This window comes from Lontra canadensis, unplaced genomic scaffold (assembly GCF_010015895.1).
Source record: "Lontra canadensis isolate GAN:19392208 unplaced genomic scaffold, GSC_riverotter_1.0 scaffold120, whole genome shotgun sequence".
Lineage (NCBI taxonomy): Eukaryota > Metazoa > Chordata > Mammalia > Carnivora > Mustelidae > Lontra > Lontra canadensis.
Window position 1 is genome coordinate 3,025,115 of NW_022631114.1, and position 18,550 is coordinate 3,043,664.

The following is an 18,550-nucleotide window of genomic DNA, read 5'->3' on the forward strand; positions in this document are numbered from 1 at the left end:
GGTGGCAGGCAGAGGAGAAGCAGGCTCCCTGCTGAGCAGGCAGCCCAATGCTGGACTTGATCCCAGGACCCTGAGATCATGACCTCAGCCAAAGGCAGACGCTTAACTGAGACACCCAGGCATCCCAAGAACAAAGTTCTGATACATGCTACAACATACATGAGAGCCTTGAAAACATTACGGTAAGTGACAAAAGCCAGACACAAAAGGCCACATACCGTATGCTTCTATTTATATGAAATATTCAGAAGAGGCAAATCCATGGAGACAGAAAGTAAATTAGTGTTGTCTAGGCTTGGGTGTATTGGCGTGAGAGAAGGAAAATAGGGAGTGATGGCAAACGGGTAAGGGGTGTCCCTTTGGGATGCTGAAAACACTCTGGAATTAGACAATGGTAACAGCTGTACAACTGTGATTACAGTAAAAACCACTGCATTATACAATTTAAGTGGGTTAATTTTATGATGTATAAATCGTATGTCAATTTTTGAAACTGCATTTATAACTATTTTTAAGAACACCACTTCAATTTTTTCAGAAGTTAGCTCTATTAGATCACTGAAATGTTAAAGTCAGATCCAGGTTTAGTCACATGCCACTCTGCTAAAATAAATCTACCTGCAAATACATAAATTATACATTGAAAATACATCCATAAGCCTTAGCTTTGTAAAATACATGCAATTATACTACCAACAGTAAAACTTAAGCACAATTTCACTAATTTGGACTTTGTCTAATTTGGATATCGTCCATTTGCACATGGCTTTTACTTTAAAACTGAAGAGTGTATGCTGAAAAAGTATGACTGAGTTCTTAACCCAAAATGAAAATGAATTTTAAAATTTAGCATACTGTTACAAATTAATTTTGCTAAATTCCAGAAGGGAAGAGAATAAACATTTGTTAACAGTTATGTGCCAAACAAAATAGGAAATGCTTTCCATAAACATACCTCATTTAGTTTTCAATACAACCCATGAGGCAGCTATTTCTATCCCCACATACAGGTGAGGAAGCTGAAATTCAGACAGGTTGTATACTGTGCTCCAAGGTTACAAAGCTAAGGAATACCAGAGCGAACACATAAACCCAGGTGTGTCTGACAGCAGATGCTCTCTTTCTACCTCACCTCAGTGAGTAAATTTTATCTGTTTAAATAGCAAACCTGAATGAGTAGAAAAGTTAATAGTAATCTGGTGATCTTCTAAATCCCTCCAAGCTGACTCTGCTAGTACCAAAGGATCATGGTCTCTTCCTATCTCACTTAATCACTATAGTAATCCCTTAACGTCTCCTGTCAACATTTTCAACTCCTTTGTTCCTTGCAATGATGTTCAAGATATTTAACAGGAACATAAATTACTATATAAATCCATATTAATCCCAAATTCTAAATAGACTCTTTTACTTTCTTACTACATTAAGCTATATTTATTATAAAACTGCTTACCAAGTGTTATAAGACAGAAGCGTAAGTTACTTACCAAATCATTTCTTGATTTTTAGATGGTGGTTGAAAGGTCTTTTTAATCTGTCTTTCTCTAGCTAAATGAAGCCACTGAGGCAAGATTTGATATTGGGAACATCATCAAACTCTTCCCATGACCTTCTCCATTTCAATGAGTCGTTCAGTGACTGGGGATCCTGCCTACGTGGGGATTCACAGGCCTGCCTCTACCTCTATCTCTCCACTACTCATCAAATCTCTGTTCCTCTCTCACCATCCTCGCTCTAGCCACTGAGATATAAATAAAGGGAGTAGAAGGGGAAAAAAAAGAAAGATTTGGAAGTCACTTATTGGGTGGGAGAGGTGTGCTGTCCTTCAGGCATTCGGTAAGACCCAGGGCAGATTCCTTCCCCCAGACCCCTCCCCTAGTGCAGAGCCGCTCCCCTCAGCATCAGGGGGTATGTCTCAGCTAAAGCAAAGCTCCCCTGAACCTACCTCAAAGACTCTTACTGCAACCTGAGGAAATATGCTTTGCATGAAACACCTGTTTAGATCCCTGCTTCCTGGCAAACTTCCCCAATGCTGTCGACTCATCCCCTTAGGGCATTTCTGCAGAGGTTTACAGAAAGGGGCCACAGCTCAGCTGCACAGCACAAGTCCCCCCAGGTGCACCTCTGGACTTAGCTCAGAGCAACTCCCCCATCTCCCCACCCTGGAGTAACATTAATTTTGCAGCTTGCCCCCTAGCTGCACTGCACAAAACCAGAAAGCAGGTCATGGGCTAAACTATGTACATCCCCCAAATTTATCTGCTGAAGCCCTAACCCTAGTAACTTGGACGATTAATTCAACCTGACTGGTGCCCATGTAAGAAGAGGAGATTAGCACACCGAGACAAACAGCAAGGATGCCTGTGTGTGGAGGAGAGACAATGTGAGGACACAGAAAGACAGGAGCCATCTTTAAACCAGAGAAAGTCCTCAGAAAAACAACAATCCTGCCTATTGGACTTCAAGGCTCCAGAAATGTGGAAAAGTAAATTCCTACTGTTTAAGCCAATCAGTCTGTGGTGTTTTACTATGGCAGCCCTAACAAAACTACTACAGTATCTTGGATCTATAGTGTTTGGCTTATGAGATACGCCAGATATGTGGAAATTTGTATTATTTATTGACTTTGCTACTCATCACAGTTAGTAATACACTACTTACCAACAGACACAGAAGTGTTCTTTTAACAACCAAAATGGCCATAGTCTATTGAACTGAGTACCTTGTCCTACTTCTCCCACTGTCATCTGCTGCAACTAATGAGCAAAACCCTAACCACAAATTAAATTTCTACCTCATTCACTTCTATTGCTATATACAAAAGATCAAATTTACTCATCAGGTAAACTTTCAGATAGTCACAATAAATGTCTCTGGTTAAGGACCCACTCCCAGTCCCCTCACAGTCCTTCTTTTACCTCCAGTCTCCCATCAATTCCAAACCACTGCCCCACCTCCCATCCCTTCTCTCTTGGCACACAACAGAAAAAGAGAGATAGTGAGCAAAATTTTCCTCCACTACCTACCTCTATACCCATCCTTAACTGCCCATCTCTGAAGAGGTGGCTGTCCTCTCCTCTAAGGCATGTCAATTAACCTAAGCTCTGGATCTCACCCTCTCCTGGTTCTTCTGGGATCCAATTTAGTCAAATATTCTATTCCCTTTAGTTAAAGTTCCACAGGACGCAGTCTTTGATTCCTTGCCACCCTATACTCTCCTTGAACAATTTTATTCGTGTCTGTAAACCCAACAACAGCTTATAAGCCGATGACTCTGAGGCTGAAACTGAAGATCAGTCCTGCATTGTATCATCAGCTCTCTAGACCCTATAACCAATTGCCTATTAGGCAACTACTTGGATGCCCCATAATTTCCAAGTAATCATCCCAAACCCATTCCACATTCCAGTTTTCTTCTCTTAAATAACGCCCTCATTCAACCAACCCAACCAGAAACCTAAAGGTGGTCCTGAGACTATTTCCTTCCCCTTGCACATTTAAAAAACCACATGTGAAAAGTATGCTCTTTCCTTTCCATCTCCATGGCTAACACCAGCGTGGGGACTCTGTTCATGTGACACCTAGAATGACCACCACAACCTCCTTACTCACCTCCCTGCCTCTAGCCTTCCTCCAAATAAAATATGAGGGTGGCATAAAAGAAAGGCACAGACCTGAAATGAGGCTCACAAGCTAACTCAGTCTCATTAGCTGTGTGAACGAAGGTCATTTATGAACTTTACTGCACTTCAATTTCGTGTTTGTGAAGAACGGACATCTGCCTACACTGCAGGATTTATATGGAATAATGCATCAGTATCGGGACAAGGGCCCTCTGAAACTGCTGAATTAAACTAAAGTGAGAATAACTAAAATAAGAATGAGGGCATTATCTTTGGAAAAATAAAGCTCATAATACATCTTCCACCATTTATCTTAAAAAAAAGAATGAAGGTGATTAATTTTTGTTCGACAACATTTTCTAACTTCTTTAAAGAAGTCAGTCGCTTCTCTGTTACCGTTTTCTTTGCAGTGTATTAACTTGTATTAAAAGAGGCCATTCTTTTGACATGTTACCCTAGCCCAACATGCATTATAATTCTAAGTAATGGCAAATTGTATTAATGGAACACGACTGTTTATCCTACTAAGGCATATTAAATTAAAATAGTTTGTCATGGTATAAGCTCTTTGACTTGGTGCATTCACACAAAACTAAGTAAGAAGCTGTCTGTCCCTTCCATGCTCCCTACTTAGCTCCATCCTTACCAACTGACAGGCCTCAGCTCCAAAAAGGAGCTTTCTCAAACAGGATTTCAGAAAAGCAACAGGAATGTTCAAAGGTGAAAAGAGCAACTAGGCTAGAAGACCTCATACTTGGACAGTCCAAGTTGTAGGAACCAGACATTTATCTAGAAGAATGTTTACAAATGGAGTTTCTGTAACCAAGAAAATACCTATAGAGATTTTTCTCATGGTCATACTATTCACCACAGGGGTCTGCACTATGATATACACTCTTACTAAATTGTGATTTTGTTTTAAAAGATTTTATTCACCCATTTGACAGTGAGAGAGAGCACAAGCAGGCGGAGCGGCAAGCAGAGGGAGAGGGAGAAGCAGGCACCACACAGAGCAGGGGAGCTCTATCCCTGGGATCGTGACCACAGCTGAAGGCAGATGCTTAGCTGACTGAGCCACACAGGTGCCCCTAAATTGTGATTAAAATAGTCAGGAAAATGTGTACTGAACCATCTCACATTTAAATGCAAATTTAAACTGTATCCATTTTACTTACATGTACAGGTAAAATTAAAGGAAGTACCAGTATCTTTACCCACATATAGGATCTGAGATAGTCAAGTAAAAGTCTTTGGCTTTGGAAAAAACAATGATAGTAGATTGTTAGTAGTATTATTATATTAGAGTATTATTAGTATTACAGTAATTATAGTAATACTAGCTATCAGAGAAGAAGTGGTCTAGCAGAACATGTATCAGAGCAGATAAACCAGATTTCAATTCCAATACCATCACTAAGCTCATTTAAAAAATAAGGTAGCAGGACTAGGTATCCTCTAACCATTCTTTCAGTTATAAAATTATTCTCAAATTAGGTGAATGAATGTTTTCAAACAAAATTAAAATATATTCAGAAAAAAAATTTTAAATCCATCATCACGCATATACCTGGATTTTCCACTAAACCAAATGGACATCAAATTGCCATAATGGGCAGGAAAAAAAACTGACTGTTCACCAAACACATTTCATTACCCTGGCATAGGAAGAGATCGTATTTCTCATTCTCCCTTGAAGTTAGATGTGGCCATGCGACCCGCCAAAAAAATGTGGGCAGACGTGATCTATCTTTTGCAGGGATAATCACCCTGCACCCTTCTTTCCCACAACCCACAGGCTTTATTTTGATGCCCTAGTTCATCGTGGAAACCATGTATTGATAATGCCAGAACCCCATGATCCTGGGTCCCTGAATGACTAAGCTGACAGAGCCCGTGCAAGCTACCGCCACAAAGCCTGGACTTTAGGGAGAAAGAAACAATTTCTGCTTTGTTAAACCACCAAAACGTCATGGTTTATTCATCTATTTCAGTTCTTAGCTTTATCTTAACTAACATCTCTGGCATAATGAATCTCATGTATAAACAGATAAATTCAATTTTCAGCTATATCTTTCCCTTCACTAAATTGTTCTATCATTCCAAAGGCTTATGACTCTGTGTATTCTAGTTCATTTTCTCAGTGAGCTTTCTGAATTTTGCTAATAGGCTGAACCTGTATCAAATTTCTCTGTACTGATAAAACAAAGTTTAGGATTTTCTGAATATTAATACCGATCCTATTTCTACTATCATGTGTAGGTAATAGCCACTGGAAACAGGTTTTCTTTTGGAAGAAACAAAAAAAGGCAAGGAAAAATTTGCAAAAGTAAATCATCAGATAAAGGACCTGGTTGAACAAAAAAAGAAAAGCCCTTTGAAAATGGTTTTGTTCTTCATTCTGTCAACTTTTATCAAAACCTGTTATTAAACTTCTATAAAAATGAACTTTTTAGAAAAAATTTTATATAAAAATTTTTATAAAATATTATTTTTATTAAAAAACTTTTGTAAACTTTAAATTAAATTTTTATAAAAACCTGTTGTTTTGGGGCACCTGGGTGGCTCAGTGGGTTAAAGCCTCTGCATTTGGCTCGGGTCATGATCCCGGGGTCCTGGGATCGAGCCCCACATCGGGCTCTCTGCTCAGCAGGGAGCCTGCATCCCCTCCCCGCCACCTGCCTCTCTGCTTACCTGTGATCTCTGTCTCTGTCAAATAAATAAACAAAATCTTAAAAAAAAAAACCAAACCTGTTGTTTTTATCGAAATCTGTTGCTCACAACAAAATCTGTAGAGACGTGTAGAGTCCACTTTCTAATACAGGAAAGAGAGACACTATAACATAAAAAGAAACTTCATAGTATGTCAGAAGGTTTTAAGTGCTATGGACAAAAAAGAGCAACATAAGAGCTATAATGTGTGCTGAATTTGTAAGGAAAACCCTAACACTGGGGGGAAGAGGACTTAAAGCAAGACTAAGCCTTTAGTAGGAGTGATGTTCTAAAGTCAATAGATAAATTAAATCCATATGGTAAGAAACCAATGGTACCACTTACTAGCTTATCTTGAGCAAGTTGCTTAACTCCTATGTAACTCAATTTTCCCACCTATTTAGCAGTAAGAATAACATCTATAACTTAGGGATATTGCAAAGGTCATAAAGAAGAACAGCTTAAAAAAAATGTCTAAGTGGTCCAAAATAGCCACTTAACCATTCCTTCACATTCCTGAATAGGAGAACTAAAATATTAGCTAGGGACTGAACTTAGTTATGTGCACCAAAACATCTCAAAATTAAATAACGATTTTTATCATTATCAGAGTGATATAAACTAAACAAAAAAATTTTTTTTTTCTTGGAGATGGAGAACATTTTCCCCCAACTGTTCATTTTTCAACAAGGGAAAAACACAAAACAAAAACATGACAGAACCTAACATTTTTTTAAGTGACTTATTTCAAGCAACTAATTATTCGTTCATTTGTTTAACCATCCCTTGGGACAATCTGTAATCTACTCCGATAAGAAATGTGTAGAAAACAGACCTAACTTTTTGTTGTTGTTCAATTATTAGGAGGATACTCAACGTTTGAGCTCACACAAGTATCCCTTAGGGAAATGCTCTGCGTGCCATTAGCACTATTCTTAATGAGGAAAAGCACAGAACTCCTTTAGTTCAATGCCAGAATTGTTTTATCTTCAAGTCAAAAGAACAACTATTTGGAGTAACACCAAAACAAGCATTTAACAATTACAAGCAGAAAGCTATTCATAAACATCATATTGTTAATGCTACTCTAATTATAAGTAACTTTATTTTACCAAATAAAATACCTGTCAGCAAAATGTTAAGTCCCAGATACCTCTTTAACTGCTTTATTCCTTAACTTTAAGGAAAAAAAAAAAACTTTATTGTTTAGATTTAAAGAATCTCATTTTATTTTAAGGGCTTAACTAGAGAAAAGTGAGATACAGGAAATCCTTAAATTTTTAAACCATGAATAAGCAAGCAATCTTCACAAAAACTTACAAAAGATAGATAAAAGCCTAAAATGGAACTGGTGCTTCCAATAATCCTCAATGATACACTGAAGAGGGAAAATCTGAAAACTGCTTCCATTTTATTAATGCCCCATCTAAACTCTCTCCAATACTGCAATGTCTCCTTCCTAAGTGATATTCTGTTGACTCAATGAAATGTTCCTTTGTCTTTTTTCTTCATCTCTCCATTTTGTTCTAAAAGCCAGGAGCAACTTTCTAGGTTTCTTTTTATGTCACTACCCATATGGTCCTCGATCTTGTTTAAAGTCTTTCCTTACTCTTTACTCACTGACGAAGAACATACAAAATAGATTACTGGGGGAAATAAAGCAAATCTACACTGTCCCGCCAAAACTTTAAGTTATGAGGATTGGTAGGGCTTAACCTTGAACTAATACAGAATTGAGACGTTTAATCTAGACACATCATATGACGAAGCACTAACATCGTGAGGAACATATACCAGTTTTTCTAGAAGTACGAAAGTTTTTAAGGATGGACTGAAGTCAAAAGTGAAGACTACTACAGCCACCTTTTACTGTATGTATTACATTGTCATGAAGTTTTTATAAGATAAGTTTATTGCATGGTGTGACAGAAAAACAATCAAGCTGTGGAAGTTACTCAAACTCTTGCCCTTAGTTACCCGAGTTGATGGGGACTTAGAAGCCACAGAATGTGATTTGTTCACTTTGACGCAGTTAAGACATTTAGACCACACTGCGCTTCAGATCAAGGACTTTCTAGAAACTGGGAGACCCAACTTGCTCCCCACCACCAACTCCACCACCCAGTGGCCCTTTGGATCATACATGCATACACAGTCATACGGAGCAGGGCCACTTGGAAATGCACGTCTGCCACCGATCTGTCTCTAGTATGGTGCAAGCTACTTCCAGCTCCCGGGAAGGAACAGCAGCAATGTCACTGGGATTCCTCATGGCAGTGTAATACTCATGTATCAAGAAATGATAACACCACTGCTCCTCCTTCCTGATTTTTCTTAAGTAATCTCTACTCCCAACATGGAGCTTGAACTCAGGAGCCTGAGATCAACAGTCGCATGCTTTTCCCAAAGAGCCTACAGGAACCCCAATGCCACCACTCCTGATCTATATCCCTGAAAAGTTCTATAACATACCTGCAGCCTAGACATGCCACTTTTGGATTCCAATCAACCCTGAGAACTAACACGGGGAAATGGCTGGATGTTCAAGCTCAGCTCCTTCCCAATCCACTTTCACTAGAAGAAGCAGATAAAAATTTCAGATCAGGGGCGCCTGGGTGGCTCAGTGGGTTAAAGCCTTTGCCTTCAGCTCAGGTCATGATCCCAGGGTCCTGGGATCAAGCCCCACACGTCAGCCTCCCTGCTCAGCTCAGCCGGAACCTGTTTCTCCCTCTCCCTCTGCCTGCCACTCCCATTATTTGTGCGCATGCTCTCATTCTGTCAGATACATAAATAAAATCTTAAAAAAAAAAAAAAAAAACCAAACTGCCCTAACAAGTGGAAATGTCAGATTACCCAAGAGAAACCTCACCAAAAGGATTCTGACAGAGAATATCAACAATACGAATGACATAGCTGTTTTCACTGAACATGGCATTTATTTTCACCATAAGACTGCCACAAAGAGACTTTTTTAAAGTTTTATTTATTTAACTAGTCTCTACACACAACATGGGCTCGAAGTCACAACCCCAAGATCAAGAGTCACATGCTCTTCTAAAGACAGCCAGGAACCCCTATACCCTAAAGAGATTATTGATATGATCTCCTGATATGAAGAACCACTCTGGGAAAAGGAACTAAGAATTTGTCAATAGTGACTTTGTGAAGAAAAAAAAAAAAAAAGCTATAATTTATATAAAGTACATAAATCTTACATGTGTAACTCAGTGAATTTTTAAGTATGTGTACACTCTGAATGTCACCCAGCTAAAAATACAAAACACTTCTGTCACTCCAGAAGGTTCCCTCATGCCTCTAATCAATAACCCCTGCCCCTAACCTCCACTCCCAGGTAACCACTATCCTGCCTTTTGGCTCCTTAGATCAATTTTGCCTCTTTTTCAACTTCACTTAAATGGAATTATACAGTAGATACTTCTTTGTGCCTGCTTATTTTGCCCAACTGAATGTATGTGAGATTCATATTTGCTGGTATGCATGTTTATAATTTTTTATTGCTATACAGCTATTACACTGTACAAATATACTGTAATTTATTTATCCTTCCTCCTGTTGATGGACATCTTGGGTCATTTTTCAGTTTTAGGATATTATCACTATAGCTGTTACCAGCTTTCTTGCATGTCTTTTGGTGACATAAGCCTCATTCTTATTGCTTACATAGCCAGAAGGGATCATGCAGTAGACACACATTTTTAGCTAGATACTGTCAAAGCTTTTTAAAGTGGTATTGTCAGTCTTTATAATCTAATCTTGCAGATGAGTAAATGGTATCTCATTTAGCTTTACTTTGCATGACTCCAGTAAATAATGTTCAGCACCTTTTCATATGCTTTTTAAAAAAAAGGCCCACTGATGTTTTTTGTCCATTTTTTTCTAAAGTAATCTCTACACCCAGGGCGAGTTTGAACTCATGACCCACAGATTAAGAGTCACAAACTCTACCCAATGAGCCGGCCAGGCACCCCTGTCCAATTTTTAAAAATTGCCTGTCTTCTTGGTGATCTGTAGGAATTCTTCAAAAATTCTGTACGTGAGTCCTTTATCCAAGGTATGCATGTGTCTTCTCTCAGACTTAGGCTTGCCCTTTCACTTTAATGTCGTCTTCGGATAAATGACGTCTTAATTTTAATGAAATCCAATTGATCCATTTTTCCTTTACCAGTTAATGCTTGTGTCCTTTCAAAAAAAAAAAATCTTTTCTACTACAAGATCATGCATATATTCTCAGGTTTTCTTCAAGAGGCTTGTTTTAGCTTTCCCTTCTCCCTTCTTAACAGCAGTTACATGTTCTCTCCCAACCCTGCCAAACCTGTCATGTCCAAGCTTTTGCCACAAGACAGCACAAACTGAGTTCATTAAACCTTGTTTATTATGTGTGCTAAAACTTAAAAAAACAAATCTCTGATAATAAATAATAAATGATGATGGGAATGGATCACTTTTGGCAACGTACCAGAATGACTCTTCATACAACTGAGTTTTCACTTTAGTTTCTAATAACACACTCCAGCCTTAACTTGCTTTTACTGATTAGTTAAAAGACATTTTAGGTGGTTGTTGAAGGTGGGCAAAAGTGGGATGTAATACACAGCATGGCAACTATGGTTGGTAACAATAATAACAGATCTTAAAAGTTCATCATAAAAATACAATTCTGTAACTATGTATAGTGATGGATGTTAACTAGACTTCTTGTGGTGATCCTTTCACAATATATACAATGTATACCTAGAACTAATGTAACTTTATAAGTAAGTTATACCTCAGCAAAAAAATACACACACACACACACACACACACACACACAAATAACAGGTGACCCCAGAACACCACAGGTTTGAACTGCAATAATGCACGTATATGTCAATTTTTTTGATATAGTTTAGTACTATAAATGTATTTTCTCTTCCTTATAATTTTAGGAACATTTTCTTTTACTTTACTGTTAAGAATACAGTAAATACACTTAATATACAAAATACATGTTAACAGACTGTTCATATTATCAGTACCACTTCCAGTCAACTGGAGGTCACTGGCAGTTAAGTTCTGGAAGAGTCAAAAGTTTTATGTACATTTTTGGCTGTGGGAGGAGTAGGCACCCCTAACCTTGACCCATTGTTTAGGGATCAAGAATATATATAATTACTAAGCAACAACAAAAGACATCTGAATATTCTACAGGTTGACATTTCTGAAAAACAAGTTGAAATTATAAATGTTCACACTAAAACTGGACACACCGAGCAGATATCACATAAATTCAATTCTCATGATGAAACGTCCAGAGTTCAATGGAATCAGCTATTTGATAGAAAGAGAGAACTTTCATATACTTCTATAAATATGAATCAGCCTTTGACTTTATCTTTTTGAATTATCTGGTATCTCTCCTGTCAATGAACTCACATTAAGAAAAGGATGAAAAGAACCAAGCACTTTAAATATTTATGTGACTGATTTGTATATATATAAAGCGATTTGTATTTATATAAACCCAGTACTATCCTCAAATTCCAGTATGGAGTCACAACATGAGCTGTTTGGTCCACCTGGCTAGGTGATACATTCTCTTTTATGAGCCTAATTAAACTGAATCTCAGAGTCACCAGTGAGATACACCCATACTGGGAAGTGAGATGTGCCCTCTCTGAATACACCCTACATGCTCAAGAATAAAGTTCCTTCTGTTAGGTCTGTTTTTTCAATGACTTTATTAAAATCTATCAGTGACTATTCTACATAACTGGAAAAATAAAGCCAATTAATGTTTCTAGGTTATCTTTATATTATTATTCCAAAGTCCCAATTTTTAAAGCCAGTAACCTTTCACCAAGTGTCAATTAAAATTCTTCCAACTCACACATAAATCATGTTACACATTGTTTTTGGTTTTTTTAATGTTACCACTGAAGTGAACCGACACTTACCTGTAGTAATGGCTCTATGAAATTGATGCATGTCCTCTCCTGAGAGCTCTTGGGCTACTTGCAATATCTTTTGTCTAACACCATCCAATTTAATTTCTGATTCAGTCAATATCTCTTCCATATCAGGAGCACTATAATCAAAATATTGGGCACTTTTAGAATATCAGCCAGATGCTGTGTTAGTGAAAAACTTGAAATAATCTGGGGCACCTGGGTGTCTCAGAGGGTTAAGCCTCTGCCTTTGGCTCAGATCATGATCCCAGGATCCTGGGATCGAGCCCCTCGTTGGGCTCTCTGCTCTGCAGGGAGCCTGCTTCCCCCTCTCTCTCTGTGCCTGCCTCTCTGCCTCCTTGTGATCTCTGTCAAATAAATAAATAAAATTTAAAAAAAAACCACCTGAAATAATCTAAGTATCAATGAACACAGGGCTAAGTAAATATTGTATCTGGTTGCTTCTAACTTAAAACCACAATTCTATTTTATTAAAAATATATAGAATCAGGGGTGCCTGGCTGGCTTAGTTGGTAGAGCATACGACTCTTGATCTCAGGGTCATGAGTTTAAGCCCCACACTGGGCACAGAACTTAAAAAAAAATTTAAAATATATATATATACACACACATAAAATTTGTGTATGAAATATGAAATCTGGCAGTAGCTATCTTTTGGTATTGTGACTGACTTCTTTCATTCAGTATCTTTACTTTTATACAATTTATTATTTTCCTAAAAATTACTACTAAGTTTACTATAATACCAATGTACATTTTTGGTGGAGAAATACTTACAAGATGACTTCATACAATAATATGTTTTTTTCCTAAAATATTAAGATCTCCTGTCACAGTTCTATTATTTCTTTAAACTGCTGAATACTGATGTCAGTTCTTTCAAAATTGGAATTTTTATTGAAAAAAGTGTTCATAATTAGTCAAAACAGTGTTGCTTCTTTCCATAATACAAGCTCAAGTTCAAGAATAACTTAAAATCTTTCAGTAATGTAAGCTGAGAACTCATTTAAAAAACAAGCAAAAACTAATTTTAGAGTCAGGTGATAATACAAAGTTTACAGCCCCCCATTCCAATAAATCTATGTATGGCAAATACACTTCCACTTAATAAAATAAAATAAATAAAACAATAAAAATTAAGCCACTGGTATGTTATCTTAAAAACTGTAAATAAAAAAAAACTGTAAATGAGTGACTAGAATACTTCAGTAATATTTTTTTAAAGATTTTATTTATTCATTTGACAGAGAGCGCGAGAGCGAGACAGCACAAGCAGGGGGAGCAGCAGAGGGACAGGAAGCAGGCTCCCTGCTGAGCAAGGAGGCAGATGCGGGGCTGGATCCCAGAAGCCTGGGATCATAACCTGAGTTGAAGGCAGACGCTTCACTGACTGAGCAACGCAGGCACCCCCAGTAATATTTTTAATAATAAAAAGACCATAAATTATATCTGGACTTACTTAAACACTTTATAAAATACATACTGTAAATCCTTCTAGAGGCATTTGTAATTTTTAACAAAAGTCTCTCTTGGGGAGCTACCTGGTGGGCACTTCTTAACCTCATGTAAAACAGAGAAGCAAAGAAAGCCAATTAAATGAAATAGGAAGGAAATAATGAGGCAAAGATGGAAGAGAGCAATACCTTGCTGTATTCATAAGATACTTCTGAATCTTTATAATTTGCCTCCCTCTTCTGCTTAGGGTAGTTTAAGCTGGTTTCTTTTTCTTTCTTTCCTTTCATTCATTTGAGAGAGAACACACATGAACGTCAACAGCAGAGGAGTGGTGGGCAGAGGGAGAGGGAAAGGATCTCAAGCCGACTCCACCCTGAGTGCAGACCCAACCTAGGGCATGATCTCTTGACCCTGAGAGCATAACCTAAGCCAAAACCAAGAGTTGGATACTTAACCAACTGAGCCACACAGGCGCCTCATAAGCTGGTTTCTTTTATTTGCAACCAAGGAATCCAGGATATATACAGAGACTACCTAGAAAAATAAAATAAAATGAAATATTCTTACAGAAAGAAATTTCAAAGAAAAGATGCCTCAGAGCTGAAGGAAAAGGAAGTTCCAAAAAACAATTAAGCAGTCAATGGGATCATATGCTACAAAAATGTAGAATAAGTAGAGTATGTACTAGATTAAGCAATATGAGGGTAAGAGGTCAATTACAGTAGTTGTGAGGCAGAAAAACAGATTGCAATGAGTTGAACAATGAAGGGGAAGATAAATAAAGCAGATTTCAACACTGATCTAATATTAAAATTTCGCATGTATCATCCAAAGAAAGTGTTAATGTAACAGGCTCTAATAAACCATTAGAAATTTAATATGTTCACAAACAACATCTACATCACTGAGGGATCTTAACACAAAATCCCTGGCTACTCTGAAAATAAGAACTTTCCCTTCCTGTATTGATTAAAATATTTATTCTTAAAATCTACTTGCTAGTGGGATGCCTTGGTGGATCAGTCCATTGGGTGTCTGACTCTTGATTTTGGCTCAGGTCATGATCTCAGGGTTGTGGAATTAAGCCCCACATTAGCTCCATGATGCGCATGAAGCCTGCTTAAGATTCTCTTTCTGTCTCCCTTTCCCCTCTCCCCTTCAGCTCACAATGGCTCACTCTCTTAAAAAAAAAAAAAAAAAAATCTACTTGCTGCTAACCTCTTCTGATCCCAGGGTTCACAGAATAAATCACAGAATAGTCTAACAGCTAGTTACTGTCTACTGAGATATAAAGAGTTACAAAATACTATAATAATACATATCAAACTGTAACAAATTTTAAAGATATTTACTCACCTTGTAATCCTATGGAGGAGAAAAATTGTCCTTTTACTTTCAACAGTTATATCCCGACTAAGTTTCACAAGTCTCTCATATTTGTCATGTCTTGCATCAAGTTCCTGCTGAAATGCTAACACATTATTACAACCATAAGAATGCATATTCTATGCTTCAAGCCTATAAAACACCACCATTATGCACAATAAAGCAACTATTATTTACTCTGTAAAAATGAGAAGCATACCATCTCATTCATTTTTAAAGTACTGGAAATCAGAGACTACTAGTAACCAAAATACAAAATACTGAAAGCATACAGGTATGCTTTAACTGGGTTTCACTACTCACAGCCTCACGGTAAGTTGTACATACTGTAAAACAACAAACAAACAAAAAAAAACCTCATCTAGTAAACATGAGATCGTTATCACAGAATTATCACAGGAGACTTACAAAAATTACTTCCAACTACCTAAGTTACATAACATTTTTTAAAATCACCCTACCACATGCAATATTATCTCCCCCCACAAAAACCTGGATTTTTTTTTTAATTAAAAGTTTATAACTTTTAAGGACATCAACTTCCTGAATTTCCAAGCCCCAGTCACTGAAATACCCATAAACCACTTAACTCTCAATCACCACTTTATTTCAGAAGCATTGCCATGCCAAAGACCTAGCAAACGGCCTCTCCTGTAGGGAGCACAGAGATGTATTTTGCATGAATTAGAAAAACCCCAGAACCTGAATAAACTATTAATCAAATTAACAGGTTGACAAGAACCAAATACATCTGCTCTTTTATTATTGAGATAATAATTAAGCTGGTATTTTGCCTAAAATATCAAGATAATCAAAAGCTTTCATTAGTTATTGTAAATATTAATGACCTCTGTGAATTAGGTACTATGAATACAAAGTGAAACAAGACAATTTCTATCTTCAAGGAGCTTAGCCCAGTAAAAGACAAAGATATAAACAAATAAAAAAAAATACATAATAAATATATGGAAATATATGTAAAGGAAAGCATGAACCGTATTCTTGTTCACTACTAACACAGGCTAGTAGATACTCAATAAATATTTCATAACTAAACAGATGAATGGATAATGAAAAAATGCAACGTCTATCCATAAATTTGCTTGAGAAAAAAATCAAAAAGGCTTCCAAGAAAGATCACTTGAGCTAGGTGGTGAAAACCACAGTTCACCAGATGAACGGGGGAGGCAAATTAGAAGCAATTTCAAGCTTAAAGAACTATGTGTGAAAAGCCAGAAAGAAACAGAACAAAAGCAACCTATGGTTGGAAACAAGCAGCTCTGTATAGGGTGTCAAAGTGTAAACATGGGGAACATGCGACCCAGTGCAGTTTTTCCACTGTGTGTGGCGTTTTTATCAATGCGCTCTCTACTCAATCACAAGTTGTGTCATACCTCCGAGTATCCCTGCAGATGCCGTGTTGGTTTTAAAATATGCCCCGGAATTACTTGAGACTCCCTTCAAAAGGTGGAACCTAATTCCCTTCCGTTTAAACAGGAAGCAGTTTTTAAACTGCTTCATTTCTCACAAACAGAATGTAGCAAAAATGACTGCATGATCATGAGCACATAAGGAGATTGTGGTTTCCTCCCGGCTCTGACTGGGGAAGCCAGATGCTGTAACGTTAGGACACCGGAGTAGCACCACGGGGGTTCCCCGTGAAGACTGAAAGCGGACTGCTGGCAGGCCTAACTTGTCAATTGCCTCGGATCCTCCAGCTCCGATCGAGCCTTCAGATAAGTGGGAGTTAGAGTCTACAGCTCAGGCCCTCTCGGTTCCGAATCACAGAAACCATAAGGTACAGAAGGGTGGATCCAGGATGGCAGGAAGAATTTTAGGCTCATATGTTCTGAAAGGAGGAGCCACTCGAGCCAGTTAAAAGGAGGACTGCGACTAATATATATACATGCCCATACACGTTATATACGTATGGCATCTGCGTACCATGCAGATGATGTACTGACAGATGAGTCCTGACTCACATACAGCGGATACGTATTTGTAGGTTGGGTTTCTGATGTGAATTAACTAAGGTTTACCTGCGGAACTGTAATGGGGGGGAGGGGGTGTCAACACTTGAGTGATCGCGACTTTAATGGCAGACCCAGCACCACAGCAAACCTCCAGGAAAAGTAAAAAAAAAAAAAGCCACACAGGCACCTCTTCCCTTCTGACGGCTGTTTCTGTGTGTGCACAACGCGTCTAAACCATCCTGCTTCCCCCGCTCCGTGCTCTTCCCCTCGCTAACTTCCATCACAGGGAACTTACATTTGAAGGCCAACATCACCGGTGAAGATGAGTTAACATCCTTCCCTTCTCTCCTCTGGTTATGTGGGAAATTGTCATGCTTCCTTTTCCTGAACCCTCCTGAGCCTTACGTAGAGAAGGAGAAAGAAGTTGGAGAGGCTCTTCCACCACCAAGAGCGGACACGCGTCCCGGTCGGCTAGCCCCTTCCTTCCGAACCGGCGCCCGCGGGGCCCTCGCCTCCGAGGCTTTCTCGGCGGACGGCAGAACATCAGCCCTGCCTTTCTTCCCCCAAACCTGAGGCTCAACTCACCCGGGCCTCCACCAGTGGCTTCCCTGGTCTGGCACAAGGTGGAGCAATTACAGAACTAAGATTAAAAAACACAACTCGAGGATTTAAAAAAAGCGGGGGGGGGGGGAGCGAGGTGTGAACAGGACCACGTGGCCGGGAAATCACCGGGGCCGCCCTCCCGCCCCCCGCCCCCCCGAGCGTGCAAAGGGAGCGGGCATCCCTCTAGGGTGAAGAGCGGAGGAAAATCCGACAAAAAGGATGGAGGTTCTCCCCTTTGGAATAAATAACGCCCCGCGCCACTGGGGACGCCACCTTCTTTGCTGCTCATGTCGTCAGGGCCTACGGCGAGATGAGCGGAAACTGAGAGCCTCGGAGCCAGAGGGGTGCGTAAGGTGCTAGCCGGAGAGCCCGCCGAGAACCCCCTCGCAGCCGGCCGACGTCGACGCCCTGGCCGGAAGCGCGCTCCCGCAACCACTCACGCCTCTCCCTCCGCCCTCGAATGCTTCCGGCCTGCGTCCCGGCCCCGCCGCCCCTGGCTCCGCCCCGCGCGCGGCCCGAGGACCTCGCGCCCGCGCGCCGTGGTCTTGCCTGCCCTCTGCTGTGCCTGAAGACAGAGCGACTGTACACGCTTCACTGAACGGTCTGTTAACAAAACAGATGATGTAGGCGAGGCCTGTGTGAAGGTAGAAAAGTGCCGGAAGATGTACGTGTTTTTTGTTTTTTGTTTCTCTCAAGGCACCTTTGGAACACCCCCATGCTCCCTCACCGTGGACCCAGCCTTCCGCGCGGGGGATCATGGGGGTTGTAGTTCGCCTGCAGGAGCCGACCCTCCGGCTCACCGACCAGGCTGAGGAAGGAGCGAGCCCTCGGCCGC

The 18,550-nt window shown here is 39.4% G+C and overlaps 1 protein-coding gene across 4 annotated transcripts in view; it reads right to left on the reverse strand.

The window, feature by feature from the left end:
* Positions 1-18,159, reverse strand: part of TSNAX (translin associated factor X) — a 32,862-nt gene extending 14,703 nt beyond the window's left edge. Inside the window, exons 1-5 of one of the 4 annotated variants that reach the window (XM_032841097.1) lie at positions 17,989-18,158; positions 17,698-17,725; positions 17,408-17,512; positions 15,110-15,224; positions 12,287-12,417 (exon numbers count right to left, since the gene is read on the reverse strand). In XM_032841097.1, coding sequence (XP_032696988.1) covers positions 12,287-12,417; positions 15,110-15,224; positions 17,408-17,423 — 262 coding nt within the window. In that variant the 5' untranslated portion in view covers positions 17,424-17,512; positions 17,698-17,725; positions 17,989-18,158. Of the gene's footprint in view, positions 1-12,286; positions 12,418-15,109; positions 15,225-17,407; positions 17,513-17,697; positions 17,753-17,973 lie in introns of all 4 variants that reach the window. The other 3 variants (XM_032841098.1, XM_032841096.1, XM_032841095.1) reach the window with 3 other exon arrangements.
* Between the last annotated feature and the right edge of the window lie 391 nt (positions 18,160-18,550).